We start from the raw sequence: 20,105 nt of genomic DNA, 5'->3' as shown, positions 1-20,105 counted from the left end.
TCTAGAAATTTATGTATACATATAGGGTATCTTGAAGGATCAGTAGAGAGCTTGACTTTTTAAAGCTATTAAAGGCAAGTGGGTGCAGACATCTATCTCAAGGTTAAGTGATTAAATAGGGGAAGTGAGGGAGTGAAACTCTTACAGTTCACTGTGGATTAAAGGCAACCATGGATTTGCTGGTGTCAGTACAGTTAGGGAGAGATGGAACTAGAAAGAGGTCATGAGAACAGCTCAGATAAATTCAGGTGCAGTTTGCATACAGTCTATTTATAGGATGCTTTCCCTAACTAAGCCTGTGAACCTTTTGAAGTTTGCCCATCACCACTTTCAGGCCAATTAATGATGTACATCCAATCCCATTCTGAGATAAGTAAAACAATAAAGCGAGCAAAGATAATTAGTCTCTGGAGCATGTAAACAAATAAAATCACTTGCAAATAACTGGTTTGTGCTAACTTTTGTGTTTTCATTGCAGAACCAAAAAAGAGCATTTATATTACACATCTACATAATGCTAGAGCTGAAAATGCATAGATTACACTATTCTGATTTTGAGAGGGCTTTGCAAAGATTAAGCACCTGATCCTGAAACATTACTGTGGGTTGTCATATGTAAAAGAACATTTTCACCCCTTTTTTAAGATCAAAGTAGGGAGGTTGATTAATTTTGTTCATGGAGATACAGGTCTAAAGGACACAAATGTCACCGCTCCGAGTCTAAGTGAAAGCACTTAGTGCAGCTAAGGAGAGCAGGCCAAGATGGGCAGCAGAGCAGCTGTAGGATGTGGGACATTGACCCACTTCAGTGATGCCCCTCGAATTTTACATGCCTGAATAGGACTGTTATGTGGCCTTGAAAGCGTAAAAACCAGAAGAGTTCCTGGCTGCTAGTCTCTTTTTTTTGTTGTTTTCCAACATAATAGTAATCTGTTATTGCAACACAGCTTCAGCTGTGGTTTTAAAGCATTTTCCATAAGTAAGCAGAGCTCTTCTGCTCTTGGACATGGGGTAGCTGAGGTACGTGAAGATAATATGGCCATTCAGCAACAGAACTTGATGCGGAGCACATGTGCCCTTCTTCTCAGCCCAGGGCTCAATACTGTAGACTTGGGATAAGTACACATTTAACAAGAGCAAACAGATTCTCGGTACCATGGCTCCAGGGAGCTGTGGAGACTGTGCCATCTGGATCTGCCTGCTACCCCAGTTTAGCCAGCTGGTTCTGCGGGCCCATCCAGAGCAGGAGTAAGCCCATTCCCTGGAAACTCAGGGCAGAACCGAAGCAGGTCCTGCCTCAAGTCATGCAGTAAGAGGGCTCTGTGAGCACAAGCATACCATTTTGTGTAATCAGTAAAACAGCAGAAACCATGTTCTCAATCTGTGGAATAGCAGATTCCAGTTAGAGTTCAGATCCAGGCAAAATGTCTGCTCATATGATAAAATCGCTCTTTGTCCTTTTTTGGCATAAAAATGCAGAGCATTTCTTTTAATAAAGGGCAGGCATTTCCCTGTTGTTCTGTCCCTGTTCACTGTTTTCTTACACTTTTTTTTTGTTCTGACTTCAAAAATGGATTCTGGAAACAGATGCATCTTAGAAAGTGACTCTTGTCAGCTGAAATGTGTCCGATATATAAGTTAAAGAATATTAAGCCTTGTCCAAAAATAAAAAGAGTATAAAAGGTAAGAATGCCTGCAGGCTTGATTTTTAAAGATACGCATTTTTCTTCACGTTGCAGATCTCGCCTTGCAGATTTCTTCACAAACTGCCAGCCCGAGTCACGGTCTGTTAGTAGCTGTCTGAAGGAGAACTATGCTGACTGCCTCCTCGCTTATTCGGGACTTATTGGTAAGAAGGGAGGGAAGGAGGGGGTTGCTCAGTATAAGAAAAAGCACCCAAACTACATTTTGGATGAAATAAAAACTGTGGCATATAATACTGTAGCAATATGATACCAGGCAAAATTTCCTACCAAAGCGTTGGCCCTGTTTTACTGCGGTGTAAGGAAATCAAGGCTAGAAGATAAGGTGAGAGAGGTGCATGAATTCAAGCCTAGGAAGGTGGGTGAATTTGGTCGGGACTGTGATATGGGAAAGTAAAATAAGTGAAACTGTGGCTTGGTTGATTTTGCAGCTGTTACCATAATGTTGGATAAATACCTCTTGGTCTTCAGGGGAAGCTTGCAGAACATTTGAGACAATGAGACAATAGACCAACCCGGCCTTGTTTCACTTCCAGCTGCTATTCTTTCCATGATGTCCTTCTGTCCACTCTAAATGTTTTCTGAGATGCCTGTCAGTGGAGGTCAACCGAGACCAAATTCATGTTCTGAAATCCTCTTCCCTCCCCAAAAAGAATTAATTTTGTTTTCTGTCACCTCCCTGACTGTCAACAGGCACAAGGATACCTTTATACCAGCCAGATTCCATATACCACACGCAGGTTTTGATTCCTGAAAGAGAGAGATCATCTCAGGAAGGTGAACTTGTAGAAATACCATGGTTGGGCAATAAAGAATAAGTGAATGTCAAAACTCTGAAACAAACAAATTTTAAAGGCCACCAGATAAGATGTTTTTAAGCTTACAGCCTGCACCTGCTGCGATGCGGTAATATCCCCTTCTGTTGGGCGTGAAGGTCCCAGCTGAGGCCCTGAAGCAGATCCTGCTGTTAAATAAATGTCTCTGGAGATAATATCCAAAATAAAATATTTCTAAAATAGTTTGGTTTTGCTGAAAAATGACTGAAAGCTATATTCACTGGCTTATTGTTATCGCTCTTGCTACTCCAGCAACAAACAAGTGAGGTAAGTCCATGTGGCAAGTGGTAAAATGAGATGTGATGCTTTCAAATGATATGCTACTGTGACTTAAGAGATGAAGACAGTATGCAAAGGATAAAACATATGAACAGTTATGACAGAATGTCATTTGAATCTCAAACAAAGAATTGAATAGCCTTGAAATTCGATCTAGTCAATGAGATTAAGAAGTCTAGCTGCTGCCAAAGAGTAACTGTTACTAATTGATACTCCTGGGTAAGACCTAGTGAATTTTGCTGGCAGTTTTGTTGGATCCAGTTTTCAATTTAACCCCAAGGATGACCCAGTTCCCATAGCCAGGTGTTTTTGTGTTACTGCGGATGACCGTGCTGCCACACATCAGAAATGTGGAATGGATCCCTAAGGAGTTGAAATCAAAAGGAGATCTAATTTTCAAAGGGAAAAATGAATATTTTTCTCCCTTCCTGCTAGTCACAAGACACATGCAAATAGAGGGGTACTGCCTAGTGCTAATGGAGTTTTTGGTTTTTTGGTAGTAATTCTGATAAACCAAGAAAATTACCAAAACTGAGCTTTTATATGGTGAGGCAATAAATTCCTGCTTCTGATATCAAGCTGGTATAGAAGTGGAGCAAATGAGGTGAAGATCATCAAATTTGTAAGATGCTGGGATAGAAATCAGAGGTACAGTCTTTCAAATGTCTGCTTAATGTACGCAAAATCCAGGAAGAAGAGATAGATGGACAGTGGGTAAGAAGCTGTTGCTTCATCTTCATCTTCAGGATCTCCATGTGTTTTAATTCCATTGAAATATTGTTCATTAAGATAAAATATTATTTCGTTTAGCTATTACACTAAATGTGGCAGAAATCACACCTCTGTAGAGGTTGTTCAGGAAATTTAGGATGCTCTGTGGAAGGGACAGTGGATATGATTCTGCTGTCGCATACAGGGATGTAAATCAGAGTTAACTTCACTGAAATTACTGACACTGTGCCTGAAATAAATTGCTTACATGGGAATAGAGTCAGGCAGGTTTTGTATCAGGTGCTTTGCGAGTTAAATGTGGAACAGTCTATATAGGATTCTTTAAGATATGCATCAGGCTGTTAATTTCAAAGCTATGTATATTTTACAGTAATTTAAAAAATCTTAATTCATGGCTTTAAGCTCTTTGCTATAGGAATAAATTAATATTGTAAAAAAATAGGAAGCATATTAAAATATTAAATGTAGACTGAGGTTGTAGATAGCCGCGCTTGATATTCAGAGCTTTGGTTGCAGCCTACTTCGGCCATCTGGACTTGTCTGCACTCCCACATCAGTTAGGAATTGCTCTAACTGCTGACTTCCAAATCTGCTTTAGTATCCACCTTCTGACACATTTTCACTTGTTTTCCATACAGTCCACCTAATTTCCCCTGAATTCTCAGGAATTTCATGAGAGTTAAGTGAATAAACTGGAGTTGGCATTGGGTCAAAGTTACACAACTCTCCTCCTGGACTTACCATCCATCTCCTCATTCTTAATTGACCCTAATTTGAGCAACCTCTTGTTCAGATCTAAAATATGGAGACCTGACTGCCTACTGCTGAGACCATCACAGAAATATTTGAGAGAGAACACAACAAACCAAGCATGCCCTATTTTACTGCCAACCACCAAGGCTTCTCTGATCTGTTAGTGTCCTTCAGCAGAATTTCCAAGATGCCAGCTAGTGGGGGGCAGGGAGGAGGGGAAGGCACACACATTGCAGGGAAAAAAGAAAATCCACCCCAGGAAACCAAGCATATAATCCGCTTGGGTTCACATCTGCCCCCAGGTTTAAATGACAGGCTGATTTTCTACTAGCTGCTCTTTCAGCCACTCTGTTTTTGCTGGATGTACAGTTTGCGTGCTGTGTATACACACGGTCCTTGTCCTGTCTTTCCTGTATTCATCAACCCTAATCGCAGCTTGGTATCTGTTACACTCTCAGCCCCTGTCCTGACCCATTTTAATTACCTTATTACCCCTTTGTGATAAGAAAGTCTTACCTCAGTGACCTTTTTAACTTCCTCAATACCTTTCTGTTTTTTTAACCCCTCACTAAGGGTTTGCTAGTTATTCTCTCTTTTTTTTTAAGCCTGCTGTTTTCTTTCCATTTGCAAAACTCCCCTGATTTTAGTTTTCTCTCACTTCTTTTCAGATCATGTCTCATGGTTGAAATAGCATACTGAACCATCAAAAGGATAATGGACAGATATTTTCATTTGGTTTATTTTAATTTAACATATTTTCTCTTCCTATTTATCTACTGTCAAGTTTTCATTAGTGGTGCAAATGATATTTGCTTATTTTACTATATTCTCTATTACCATTTAATAAATTTTGAACTGTGCTATTTACTCATGGGCTAATCTCATGTAGAATTTGAACAATTATTACCGTGACTATCAGTTAAAAGTTGGAAGTAGATAAAGGTGTGGGATTGAATTCTAATTTAAGAACTTCCCACAACAAGACAAAAGATGCTTTTTGTGAGTTTGGCAGTGGGGCTGCATTCATTTTCACATACATTGCTGCCTTTCTCAGGCCAGCCCTTAATGACTCTTCTCCTTTGTCTCCCACGTCATGTATGAAGCAGTTTGCATGTTGATTTGTTCAGTTTCCAGCGCTGCCTGGTGACTGAAAGGCTATTTGACGTCATTCTGTGATTTGTGTTATTTCTAATGTTCCTTTTTTTAGCTTGGTGTTTTGATAGCCCTTTCCTGTGTGGTATTGCAGACTCTGGGATGCTGGGCCTATGGACCAAATTTTCTCTGCTCATGTACACACTGGGTCTCTAATATTTATTCTTCATCTATTCCATCTTCTTAATGACTCTTTGATGTCAGTTTTGAGGAGATGTGATCACATTTCCTCTTGATGTATGGCCTGTCCCGGAACAGTAGGTTACCAAACGAGGAACGTGTTTCCTGAAACAGCTGTCATCAGTACAAGTCCAGAATACCTGCCCTTTTTCATTTAATTTTTCCTGTTTGGTCAGACAAATAAAAGAAAGGTTCAAACTTATCAATCCTTAGGGAAGTTCGGAATCCCTGACCAGCTGGGGCAATGCCTTCAGCGAGACTGCTGGTTGATTAAGTGCTGATCATGTAACAGTTTGCCTGACCCAGATGAGTGATGAACAGTTGCTGTTTAACTTTTTGGGACACAAAATGCATTGTCTGGTTTCAGTTCATTCTTGGTAGCCTTAAGTTGACATATAAATGTGAGAATGTTTACCCAAGAATTTGTGGTAGAGTTAGAATGAACTTGTGGCTGCAGGTTGTTGACAATGTCTAGGAAATAATCACTGTATTGAAAAAGTAGTGAGACGCAGAAAGATTAATAATAATTCATTACCTGCAAAGGATCTACTCTGCTGTTTCATGCATGGTGCTTATGTTTTTACTTTGTTCATCACCATAACCCACCTGCTGGCAGGTCCCTAAGGAGCACCCTGGGGTCAATATTCTTCTAAGATGTACTAAGGCTCCTCTCAGCATGACTAGTGTTCTTGCTCATGTGTTTCAGAATATTTTTTTCTAGGCTGGCTGCACACCCAAGGAGGAAGATCAGGTCTGGATGTCTAGTTTCAGCCATTTATTTGAAGATAGAAAAAAAATTAGAAAAAACACAAGTGAGGAAGAAAATCTGAGGTTTTGGAATGCAGCTCTGGGAGTATGGGTCCAAATATGTTTGATTTGGCAGCAAAGCCCTTTTAAGAGGTTCCCACCTTCTCCTAGTCCATCTGTCACGTTGCCACAGCTTTCCACTTGTCAGTCCTGCTGATACAGCTCTCGGGGGGAATGCAACATAAACCTTTGGAGGAAAGGAAGGGGTCTTAATGCCTGAGTCATGTTACAGTCCCTAAAGTGGTTGCATCCAAACAACGGGTGTGAAGTGTGGCACAGGGCTGCCTGTCAAAGAGTAAAAGAAGACAGGAACTCTTAATTCTGGAAATTAGAGCCCTGCCATGGGTCTAGATTGTGAATCCAGCTCTGAATACATGACTTACCAAGTGCTGTTTGCTGTCTTCATAGTCGGGACAGACTATTGTGGTACAAAGGTTGCTCACAGCACTGCACTCTTTGTTAACAGGCACAGTGATGACACCAAACTACATCGACTCAAACAGTCTCAGCGTTGCCCCGTGGTGTGACTGCAGCAACAGCGGTAATGACATAGATGAATGCCAGAAATTCCTGAATTTCTTCCAGGACAATACATGCCTTAGTGAGTACAAAATTAGATGTCTTTCAATGTGTTTTGGCACGTTTTTTGGGGATTTCTTTACTGTTTAAGTATTTTCCAATACATCGAGGCTGTCTCTTTGCACACTGTAAGTATGGTTCTGCTGTAGGTGTAAGAATTAAACAAACAAGTGGATGTGCCTGATAACGTGGTTTATGGCCAAGATTGCAAATGTGAGAAGCTCTTGGAAAACATAACAAAGTTGTGTCATATCATATAGAAATATGTTTACATCACAGATCATGTTTGGACCATAATAGTCAGGCAGCATCTGTACCAAAAAATTGCAACACCTGAGGGGTTCTGTACAATTTAAGAACTTCATATAAAAAAAGACATGTAGTTTATGATATGAAGGGTTTGCTGTAGGTAAGTATAAATTGGATTGTGTTTGCAATTTATAGCCGAGCTTCAGTTTTTTTTAGGCTACTTGATCTCAGATGCCTGGTTTTAACACAGGTCTAGATAGTACCTATTTTCAAGATTTTGTTAAATTATTGATTTATTTTTTTTTCAGTCAAAATCACTTCCAAATTAGGGGCTATTATAAATTTCAGAATGGCTCAGTGGAGTCGATTTTGGCAGGTTCTCTTTTCAGATTTCCTGTCTGCCTGGAGCAGCATAATTGGATGATGTGGAATGTGCATCAGAGTTTTAATTTCAGATAAATGAGGAGACCAAAAGAGCTTGGCTTCTCTAGCCTAGCAGAACAGAAGTTGAAAGGATACACAATTGTCCTCTGAAATTGCATCAGAGAGGCAAGCCCAGGGAGGGAAAAGGATTACTTAAACCTAGGGGTTTAAGTAATGTTCACACAAGAGTAAAAAGGGAGATATTGACCTTACATCTTTAGGCTCAAAATTGGAATATTTTTAACCATCAGACTAAAGGTAGGGAATAGGCTTCCAAAAGGAATTTTGAGGGCAAAAAATTTTGACTGGTTTTAAAAAATCGTTTTTCATCACTTTCTATAAAGAAGCACACATTGTTGCTTATTTCAGAAACAGCAAATGAGCATAATGATCCAGACTGTCCCACCCAGCCATGTATACTTGAACTAATGCTAATGCAGAGGGGCCAGTCAGTGTTTAACTATGACTTTAGTCTGAAAATCTCCATTGATAGCTTCTCAACAGGCAGCATGTTTTGACGACGCTGGGAGATTTGTGTCTAAAAAAGTGAGTGTCTTGAGTTGCTATTCGATACACTATTTATTAAGCTTTGGAAGAATGAATCAATTAATCAAGATGATTCAATAAAAAAACCCCACAAAACAATTCAGACCATGATTGGATAAAATTTAACAATATAGCATCAGACCTTCTTCAAACCTAATGGAGCTGACATTTATATGTTCTATAATACATCAGATTCTATTCATTTGTGAATATATTAATGGCTAGAATGTTACAGGTGTCTCTTAGAACAGAGCGATCCCTTGTCCTTTTGTTTGCTATCAGTATAAAAGACAAATCAAAGACATTGCCGGTTATTGTGAGACAAATTATAGTCATCCTAGCTCTAAGAGATGTCATCTTCACAAAGAAATGAAAGATGTTTCTGGTTTAAAAAAAAGGTGTTTTCTCTTAAAAAGAATAGGAAAAGTTCCAATTTTTTTTAATTGTTGTTGTCATTAATGGACCTTACAGGGCCCAGAGAAAATATCATTTGCTTTTTGAATGATATTGAAATACCTCCCATTTTTTTAGACAAAATGAAAATCTTTTTTCCACAATAGGATGAAACTAAGAACTTCTCATTAGACTGTTTTGTTAAAGTCATGATTTAACCCCGCAGGCAGCTAAAACAACCACACAGATGTTTGCTCACTGAATCCAGTGCTGTGGGACAGGGGAGGGAATAAAAGAAAGAAAACCATCAAAAAACCTCATGAGTTGATATGACAGTTTAATAGGAGAGAAAAGGAGGAAGAGGATGATGATGATGATAATAATGAAGGTGATGTACAAAACAAGTGATGCACAACACAATTGCTCACACCTGGACCTGATGCTCAGCTAGTTCTGGTGCTATGCTGCCTCCCAGCCCACCCCTGGTTATACATGGAGCATGACATCATACAATATGGAATACCCCTTTGGCCAGTTTAGATCAGCTGTCCTGGTCACATCCCCTCCCAGCATCTTGGCTGTGCCTCACCACCTCATTGTCAGGACAGTGTGAGAAGCTGAAAAATCCTTGACTGCTTGGGAACAATTAAAACATCAGTGTGTTATCAACATTATTTTCATCCTAAATCCTAAACTCTATCCCACCTGTAACCAGGACACACTTCAAATCAGAAAATAAACCAGTAATGTGGGGTATTTACAGAAGATGCAGGAAACCTAGCTTAAAGTTTATTCAAAACCCCCTTTGGTTATTTATGCAATGTGGAATAGCTGAGAGCATACCCTGGGCTGGGGCACTCAGAAAGTGGGAGACCAAGGGTCGCATTCACAATGCACTTGACCTGGAGCCTGGGATATGAAGCTGAATTTACCATGTCTCTTGTACACACCTGAAATCCTGGTCTTTGTTGTACCTCTGCATGCACTTCCCTAGAAATTCTACTCTGGAGTTTGAAAAACCTTTTGCAACAGATATTAAGTTGAAACTAGAGATGGTGTTTTGGTTTCACAAGGTGTGTATGAAAATAAAAGGGAAGATTCCTGTCTGTATTAATAATTAGCCCCAGTAAATATAAACACTGCATTGCTTTCTTTTTACATGCATTAAAGTGTTTCTTTATCTCAGCACTGTCCTGTGGAAGAGGGGTTTATATTAGAACTATGTAATTGTCTGAATCTCCAGAAACCTAAAAATCCGAATTTACAGGCCCCAAATAAGATATATTCCATCCTAAAACTTGGGGCTTTGTATTACCTTGCCTGTACTTTTATCCTCCTTATTGAAAGAATGCTAATGCAGAGGGTCAGTCTGATGCAAGTTTATGAGTAATATGACAGTGGTCCTAATTACTTCCTCTCCAACTAGGGTTTGGCCAAATTTAAATTCTGTAAGTCCATCTTAAGACTTTATTTAAACTCCTCTGAAAACGAATGACCTGACATTCATTTACATACTCTAGAATTCCCACTGAACTGAATGGATTCAGTGTCTCTACCTATCTGTTCAGAGGATTTGTTCACACCTGCTTTATACCGCAGTAAAAATAATTGGCGAGTGGGAGGAAAAACATAAAGCAGTGAGTTAGTTAATAAAAATTATTGAAGGGACCTTTACTGGAGCAGTTAGACACTTGAAGCACATCCTTACAGTCGTTATGGTTTTTTTGAAACATATTTGAAATATATGTGACAATTATATATATAAAATACATTTAAAATGTAATTTATATGTTTGGAATATTACCAAAATATGAAGAGGGATGGAACACCTCTCCTATGAAGAAATGCTGAGAGAGCTGGGGTGTTCAGCCTGGTATAAGGCTCTGGGGAGACATTATTACTGCTTTTTTGTACTTAAAGATGAGAACAGACTTTTGAGCAAGGCCTGTAGCAATAGGACAAGGGGCAGTGGTTTTAAACTAAAGGAGGGCAGATTCAGGCTAGATAAAAGGAAGAATTTGTTTATGATGAGGGTGGTGAAACATTGGCACATTTTGCCCAGAGAGGTGGTTGATGCCCCACCCATGGGAATAGTCCAGATCAGGCTGGATGGGGCTCATAGCAACATAATCTAGTTGAAGATGCCCCTGCTCAGTAGGGGATAGGTGTTGGACTAGATAATCTTTATAAGTCACTTTCAACTTAAACCGTTCTATCATAGAATCACAGAATATCTCAAGTTGGAAGGGACTTACAAGGATCACTGAGTGTGATTCTATGAAATACTTAAAGACCAGTGTCCTGGTTCCAGCTGGGCCAGAGTCAGCCTCCTTGAGCAGCCAGCCCAGGTGAGCTGAGTTTTAGCCCAGGTGAGCTGAGTTAGACCAGGCTGCTTCCACACCACCTGACATCGCTCCCCCATAAAAAGGGCTGGTCGAGGAGGGGTGCTCCTGCTACCTCCAGGGCAGTTGGAGTGTGGTTGGGATGTTGGGTTGGTCCTTACATCATGCAGTACTCTGTATTATTGTCAGGTCAGTAATGTACTTTGTGTTACCAGTGGGTGTGAGGGTTGTTCTTGTTCCTCTTTCACAGTGATTTGGTCAGTACACTGTCTTTATTCCCAACCCATGGAGGCTCTGTGTTTCTCCTCTGGGAGTGAGCAAGTGGCATGTAGTGCTCAGCCACTGATTGGGGCTGAACCACCATATGAGTAATTATAAAGACAACTTTTACTTAGAAAACTAAAAGAATTGTATGTATTTTTGTTATCCTTCTTGAAATAATGGAACACGGATTTCCTGTTAATTTAGGAAATCATAGGAAAATACTGTTTTATATATTACCTTATTCAGGTAAATCCAAGAAAAATGTTATTCCACTCTTCCCACTCCTCCTCCATCCCCCAGCTGTTTCTGCTGCCTTTTAAACCGTTTTCTCATTGCATTTTGGAGTCCTAAAAAATCATATTGGAATAAAATATTTTTTTTCAGATGAGAATTAAATGTAATTTATTTTATAAGGCAAGGAATACTACTGAGAAGAAGTATTAATAACTTCCACATATTAGTCCCCAGTGAAATCGTTTGATTTCTTGTACAAAGAATTTGAAATAGGAAATCCCTAAATCCATGCTGAATCCCCAAAGACCTGATTAAAAGCTGTTTTTCTATTTGTTTATTAAAAAAACCAGCCAATTTACTGTTGCCATAAACACACTCTTTAATCCCATGAAACTATGATAAGCTTTTTAACTTTTATATTCTGAAGTTTTAGTTTAAGCATGCTTCCCTCACCTAATTATGCAGATTTTGATTGAAAACTGTAAGGAAAAGATTGTCTTAGTTAAACCATTTTGTAGTTATAGGCATATTAGTTTTACTGCAACAAGTGGCAGAAATAAATTAATATTTTTTCCTGCTCTCTGTTTTTAATTTACTTTGTAACATCACCTGTCTGAATTGGGGTGTAACATTCAGACTGTATTTTGAATGTTGTAAGCAATTTTTTGAGGATTTGAGATGGTAACAAATATGATTACAGTAAGTCCTAGAGCTTCTGTCAAGAATTACTGGGAGCATTGCAAAGAAGAGCCTGCACCAGATAATTATGTGACCCCAGATCCTCAGTTTGTGTTTCTGATATGTTCAAAATTATGTTACGTTTTTCAGCAGAAAAATTGAGTTTCTATAAATGCGCATTTTGAATGGAATAATAATAATATTGAATTAAAAAAAAATCAGTTCTGCTTTCTGCTGTTTGTTTAGAAACAGAAAAGTGTCTGTAATTTATTTTTACAGAAAACGCAATTCAGGCCTTCGGCAATGGTACTGATGTGAATGTGTGGCAGCCAATCTTACCAGTACAGACCACTACAGCCACAACTACAATAGCTTCCAGACTTAAAAACATAGGTTCAGAGACCACCAACAACGAAATACCCGCCCACAATGATTCACCAGCATGTGCAAACCTGCAGGTAAGAGACTCTGGTACTTGTTGCGGTGCATAAATGGATGTTTTCCAGGGGTATGTACAGAGGAGTCTCCTGTTGCACGAATAGACCTCTGTTTAAACTGGGATCTCTGTTTATTCCCACATTGTGGTTGTGAGCTGGTTATATTGTAAAAATTTCTTACTTTACATCAGAAAAATGTGTATTTCAAAGTGGACTTTATTGCCTCTCTGACTCAGAAACAAGGTGTAGTATTAAATTTATCACAGGTCTGGATGCAAACATGGTGCTCTCCAAACCCTGACAGGATATGTCCGATTTAATCCTCTGAGGGATCCAAATTCAGAAGAAACTCTTAATGTCAGTTAGCGTGTCCCACTGCCTTCTTTTTGAGGTTATTGCCAGTAAACTTAGAGCTCTTTTGGCTGAGTGGGTCTGGATATTAGAGATACTGTGGCAGTACAGACTTCATGGTGAAGAAGCTGGAGGAAGACAGAATCTACTTTGAATCGGATGCTTTCCTGAACTGGGGTCAAAGTCATCATGTGACTCTGGCCAATGGCTGTAGCCATTATCTTTGATGCTTCAATTAGGCTATTCACGGTGTGTCATTGGTTCTGGATATAGAGAGGCTCATCACTTGCTGAAGGCAGAGTATGCAGCTCTTAAGTTTGAAGAACTTGGGCAGGAGACAGCTGCAAAGTTAAGTCAGGGAAGAGGTAGCAGGAAATGTGAACTGAAAACATATTTAGGCCAGATTAGAATTTTGGGTTATAAAAGTTTCTGGTGGTTTAAATGCAAAATTAAGGTAGGAATAAATCATGTTTATTTTTGTATTTACAGAATGAAAGTTGTGATGTAACACAAAAGAATGTCCAAGTTTTAATATCTCATCTGGTATTAAGATACTTTTTTTTTTCTTGATTTCCAAACCCTTCCACTCTTGTAACATTCACGTTTTGCTTACTTATAAAGTCATATTAATCTGTATCAAACTTTCCATATTCACAAAAATGGATGGTTTGTATGCCTTGGAAATGTATTTAGCTTCTCAATTTTTTCCTGCACAACTTTCATCTTCATCATTCTCTAGTCTCTCCATTTAATTTCCATTGGCAAGTTGTGTATGAATTGATATTTTTCAGAGGCAGCATAGTCATAAAGTATACGGGGTTAACAGTAGATGATGTTGCATTTAAGTCCTTCTGTTTTAATTCTATTTTTCATATCTCTGCATTCATTATTAGTCAAGGTTTTGTAAAGTACTGATGAGAAGTAGATAGTTATAGCTATATGTTTCTATGCAGTAGTCATTTGACCAGCTAGAATATGCTGGCAAGAAACATAACCTGTTAAAAACTTTTGAGTATCTTGCATTTAAAGTTAAGACCTTGATGAGATATTATTGATTCCCTTCATGTTATGTTAAAAAGGGTTTTTTATGAGAGAGATCACGTTTTCCTTCAGTGTTTATTACAGTCCCCTGTGGAGTCAGGCCTCCAGATGCTACCAAATTACACATGACAAATAATGAACTGAAGAAATGGCAAGTGATCGCAAATCCCATTGGATTAAGTTTGATTTGCAAATGTTCCTCAAGCCTGAAAAGATGTTCCAGTGGTTTGAAAATAAATTATTAAACTCTTCTTTACTCCTGTAACTCTGGCATTTTGAAGTCACATCCCACATGAGTTTACCTGCAGTGTTTTACAGCTGTGTTATGGCTTCAAGTGCATCTGATATACTTGACAGAAGTAGTAAGGGTTTGTAGAAAAAACCCCTTCCTTTAAATAAATGATCTCTGCTGCTTTGTAGAAACTATAGGTAAGCCTGCACTAAAAGGTCACTTGAAGTTACGCGCATCAAGCGGTTTTATTCTTGTGAAATACGACATTCTGGTGCTCGCTACTTCCTTGTGTCAGAACTGAAATGCAAAGAACAAAGCTCTTCTTGTATTTTAACACATTTTTCAAAAAATAACTTACAAATAGAGCCAAAACAAGCCCACACTTTCAAAAAAAGAAACCTTGTGTTTGTTGGACAGTATGGTGCCACTTTGTACGTGAGACTTAAAGCCCAATGCAAATTTTACAAAAGAACTAGAGGCATTCATATCGCACTTGGGGAAGGGTATTCATTCCAAGGCTCTCCTCCCATGGAAAATATGCCTTTGTAGTATTTTCAAAACATGAACTAGCGCAACCAAAAGCAATCTGAATGGCTTTGTTATACGCTTAGCAGTTGAGCTGAAGGGTTTCAAAAAGGCGATATAGCCTAAACACTGTGAAAAGTAGAATTAAAAGCATTAGTCTCAGCACAAAAAGACAATGGCAGAGAGGGGATAAGGAAATGATCATTGAGATGCTACAACGCTGCATATCCTAGTTAGTGGGCTTAAAAATACAGCGAAGGAAGAAAAAGCAGGAAGTGATTGATTAATATAAATTGCCATAGAAATAAATACAGTAAGGGAAGAAAGAGCAGGAAGTGATTGATTAGTATAAATTGCCATAGAAATGAACAAATACTGAACTCCTGGGGTTGTAAAATACAGGGCAGTAATGTCAGTGGCAGAGCCGTTTTTGATGTTTTTTTCCTGACTTCTTCAGAACAGTTTTATGAAAAGAAAGAATATGCTAATGGCTTTGTCACTGTGCCATGTCCTCCTGCACACATGCAAACCTGGAAATCAGAAAGGCTGTAAATGCTTAAAGAAAATATGAGAGACCCTTTGTTGACCTGTACTCAATATTTAATTCCAATAGCTCATGAAGCTTTGGACATCTACATTTTTGTTTCAGTGATGCTGTTTAGAAATGGTTACTCACTTCAATTTAACATTTCTACAAGAATTTACAGGGTTTGCATTATGGTGGTATTTTCTGGTTTTAGACTGATACCAAGAAACATTGGTTTCTGATACATAATTATTTTATGTTTCCTTTCACTTTTAATGTTTGGTGGGGGGGTAATTTTATTCTTATTTTATGTTTGCTTATGCATGGATTTGTGTAATGTACTCTCTTTACTATCCCTAAATTAAATCAGCACTCCATCTTTGCTAGGAAGATTCTTAACTTCATGAAGCATCCTGTAAACTTTTATAAACCCTGACTTGTAACAAAGTTTTCTAAACATAGAAAGTAAATAGTGACTAGTTTTATATAAAATTCTGAATTAAAGTATTTTTTGAGGTGCTTGACATCTTGGCAAATGACTTTCATAAAAACAATTAATAAAATATTGTGAACAAAATGGATGATGAATGCCAAAAACATGCTCCCTGTATGGACATCCTTTATTAAGTAATGTCCATGCCTATCTCTTTTTTTAGCTTCACTGTAATATCTTCTATTTAACTGACATATTTGTTTATCCTTCATTTTCAATCGTAACTTGTGTTCAGTACAGCAGTCAAAAAATGGTTATGGTCTTTCCATCTCATGTTCTTCCACCACTGCTTGCACCGTCATGTTGGATTATCTGAAAAGGACAAAAGAATGAGTTTGGATGTGTACTCACACCATGTATTCTTCAAGAAGAATGCTGCTTCTGCATTTAGGAGAGATGCGTGGAGCTGAAAGATGATAATGAAATAAACTTTAAGTGATAGATGAAACTAGACCAATTGATGTTGCATCAGCAGCAGAGATAAACAAAAAGCTAAGTCTTTCATATTCCGTTTACTATACAGTTTTAGAGGATGTTTTGCACAAAACTAAAATGATGGAAGTCAAGATGGTTACAGATGTGGAAGTCTAAATTTATGCGTTGAAACCTATCAGCTCCCTAGCTAGCTCTAGACTTTGTTTTTTCATGTTTGTTATAAATGTCTTGCTCTAGTTAACCTTAGTTCAGCTTCAGAAGGAATTTAAGGCTTTTGTCCTTTTGAAGAAATGTGAGTAGTGGACATGTGTAATTGAGATACATGGCCCTTCAGACAGAAGGCAAGTGCTTTTCACTTGAGTATGTGCATGTCTTTGTACTCTCAGCAGCAAAAATTAAAAAAAAAGCCAGACATTAAAGCTCAAACATTTTGTGGGGAACAAGGAGGAAAAGAGAAATCTACATACTTAAATATGTTGCTTCTTTCTACTTGTATCTAAGACTAATGAGTGTTTAGAAGAAACATGGGTCATACTGCATGCTGTTTCTTCCACAAATTCAATACATAAACTTGGGAGTTCAGAAAATATCCATTATGGCAAGTCTTAAGATTAGAACAGGACACAGAACTCTCGGTTCTCTGAGGAGACTAGGACTTAAACATGACTCAGACCATGCTTTTCCTTTGTAGGTCTATCTGTTGCAGATCTTCAGAACTGTAAGGATCTGCTAATCTGGTGTCTGAAGCACTGTCTGTAATTATTTAATGTAGCTTCACATGTGCTAAATGTTAATATTATAAAGCATTGTGTAGGTGTTTGGAGAGGGTTAAAAGCTTCAGCATAGTGTTCTGATGATCAAGACACAGCAGGTGTGGAGCTTTGTGGACTGGTAATTGGGTGGTGGGTGAACATAAGCAGGAAGAACGGGCAGCATGTGGGTGTGTTGTTGATGAGGGGATAGTACAACTGCTGGGCTGGTACACTGGAATAGAGACAAAGGGAACCTGATTTATGGCCTACGCACCAGTATTGGTTCATCCATATGCTTGGCACCCTCTTTTCCACATCCCTTTGCACAGCCTGTGGTCTTTCTGGTTTTCATTTTGTGAAAAACAAGCGCTGTCTTCTCAAATGCCTGGCCTGCTCCATGCCCTGGGAAAAGTTGTACCTCTGCCTCTTCCTCCAGGCATTGCAACTACACAATAGTGTCACTACAGTATGTGGCAAAGGATGGACAGAATGTAGAACTCCCATTGCTGTGTCAGAACAAAAAGTAGAAAAAAGGATATTGATTAAACGTTTTGAATTAAATTATTTAAATTTACCTCCTCTGTTTCCAGGATTAGCTGACACAATGGGGTCAACCTGCTGGTACTGGTGATTTAGAGAACACCTATTGGCAGCTTTTCTTCTGAAAAAAGCAACATCTTTCATTTGCTTCAGCAGCAATTCTGTTGTACCTGAGGAAGTTTTGTGTGATTCGTGTGTTCAGATTAAAATCTGACAGCCAGGGATAATTTAAAGTTACATCTTTCATTTTATAATCATAATTTGGGTATCACTGAACAAAATTCTGTGTTTTACCAAAACAAAGACTGCTTTTTCCATTGATTACATTGACATTGATTTCAGCAAAGTTAATCCTAGTTTACTTCAGCACTATGCTGGAGCGGGTCCTCAAAACTGTGGGTGTATAAAACTCCCTGAGACTGTATTAATTTACTATACAGTTCTTGCACATTTCAGACAGAACCAGAGAAACTCAGGTAACCATGAGCAAGCGACAGGTTTGGGTGTTCCATCTGTGTGGTAATCTTGGCGTTCCTAGGCAGGAAGGCGATTGGCAGTCCTCCTGCATTAGTATGAAAACAGTGGACCTCAGTGGCAAAAGCTGCCCTGCAGTGAATGTATACATACATGTGTACTAATGGTATGATCACGTAGACTGCTCCCACTCAGGGCAAGGCCACACTTGGTTGGGTTCTTCATCTTTGCCAAAGAATTTCAGGACCACACAAGATAGACAATTTTCAAGCTTGTTGAATTCCTGCTGAAGTTAAAGATCTGATTAATACAGCTGATTAATTTCTAAGTACAGAGAGTCTTTTCCCCTCTCTTTTGAACATCAGAGGAACAGTTTGAGGATGTAGCCAAATATCATACTCTGTAGGCTCAGATGTATATTAGTGTCAGCATTGCTGTGAGGCATCAGCCATCAGTAGTCAGCAGAAAATTGTTCTTGTTCAACTCCTTAGTTGAACATTGAGCCCCCTTGCAAGATCAGTCACAATTCATGGAGTAAAATACAGACTAAAACTCTCCAATGGCATAAGTCAGCACGTCTGTGTTGTTATCATCAGAGCTACACAGATGTACAGTGGTTAATGTTCAGTCTCTTTGGCATGTAGAGCTCTCTCTAAGACTGGACTTTATGCTTAATGATCGATACTCTGATGAAATGCTTTTACTGTTGGAAGCCACATGTAATAAGCTCCTGTTACTGAAAGACAGCAAAACACTTTATTTTGCATATTAGAATTACCGGTTAAATTATGGGGTTTTGATTAGCATGCTTTTCATTATACTAAAATATTGTGTGTGTGTACTGCTGAAGAGCCTAATAGTTTAGAATTATTTCATCAATGATAAAATATTTTACAGTTCATTTAAAAAAAGTTTTAATAGTCTAAGCATCTTTAGTATATTATAATAATACAGCACTTTATGGCAGATTGTAAAACTCCAGACTACAGCTTTAGGAATCATGCAATTTTGTTTTATAGTTTAATAATTGTTCAATTGGAAATGAGTATGAGGTTACTAAAAACCAATTTAATGACTTACAAAAATACAACTTTATTAAAATGTACTCCACACCTTTATAGAAAATTGAAATTTCTATGACAGATTATAGTTCTTATCCTCAGAAAGAATTTTGCAAATTATTGCTACTAAAAGCAGATGTAGCATTTGCAGTGCTCCCCTAAGCCACAGTTTCTCTGTTTCACATCAGTATCCTCTTATAGGAATGCCCACAAAAATACAAAGTGCTAGAATAAACCAGAATCAGAAAATTGGATCACATCAGATAAGCCAAATCAAACTATTCATAGCCCATGTTATTACTTTATGTGGTTCTTCATCATATTAAAGGTATTCCTACTGTCAGCCAACTTTAGTTCTCAATCAAATATCTAGTCCATCATGTATTTCCCTTTTAAAGCAGATAGCTCGCTGTAGCCTGCAAAAACCAGTCATAAAGTGGAGAACAGTATTATAATTTAATTTTAAGGCATAACTACTACTAATAAAAATTCTAGGTCATTGCATTGTGATAGTGGATGTTTAATCATGTTGTCTTTAGAAGTATACTTCTTAATATATTGTGCAGTTATGGGAATTGACAAAGTGCTTTATTTAAGAAATACTGTTTTCTGTTAGGAAAAATGAGGTTTTAGCCATGACTCTGCTTCCCTTTATGCTTGTGCAAGGAAAAGTAACTCTGGTTATGCCAGCAGGCTGACCCTGTTGCAAAGCAAGTGCAGGTGAAAGCCAGCATGCTGCCAGGCTTCTAATGGAACAGAGAACAAGAATAGAAGCCTTGAAATCATTAGTACTTTCTTATTTCAACTAGAAGAGCTTGCAGAGGTCCTGCTTAGAGACCAGAATGTGATGGTACTAGCTCTTCCACATACTCATAATGAAAAGGTATTCCTGATCTTAAAAACCCAATGAATTACAGTTAGCATCAGTGAAGCTAAGATACCACCTCATAGCCTTTATTTATTCTGAAAAACCACATAGTGTGTTTGAGTGCTCTAGAAACAATAAATATTTTACTGTTATAGACTATGTTAATGCACTATGTTATCCTCAAAATTATAGCCACAGAGATTCCAGAGGAAAACCAAAG

The 20,105-nt window shown here is 38.3% G+C and overlaps 1 protein-coding gene across 1 annotated transcript in view; it reads left to right on the top strand.

Moving 5' to 3' along the window:
* Positions 1–20,105, top strand: part of GFRA1 (GDNF family receptor alpha 1) — a gene marked incomplete at both ends in the record, with an annotated part of 141,441 nt that overhangs the window by 103,411 nt on the left and 17,925 nt on the right. The window contains 3 exons of the mRNA XM_084265106.1: positions 1,740–1,849; positions 6,909–7,043; positions 12,430–12,608. Of these exons, the coding sequence (XP_084121232.1) occupies positions 1,740–1,849; positions 6,909–7,043; positions 12,430–12,608 (424 nt within the window). The remainder of the gene's footprint in view (positions 1–1,739; positions 1,850–6,908; positions 7,044–12,429; positions 12,609–20,105) is intronic.

The sequence above is a fragment of the Gallinula chloropus genome, assembly GCF_964237585.1.
Source record: "Gallinula chloropus genome assembly, chromosome: 5".
Lineage (NCBI taxonomy): Eukaryota > Metazoa > Chordata > Aves > Gruiformes > Rallidae > Gallinula > Gallinula chloropus.
This window is presented reverse-complemented; position numbering and strand designations above follow the sequence as displayed.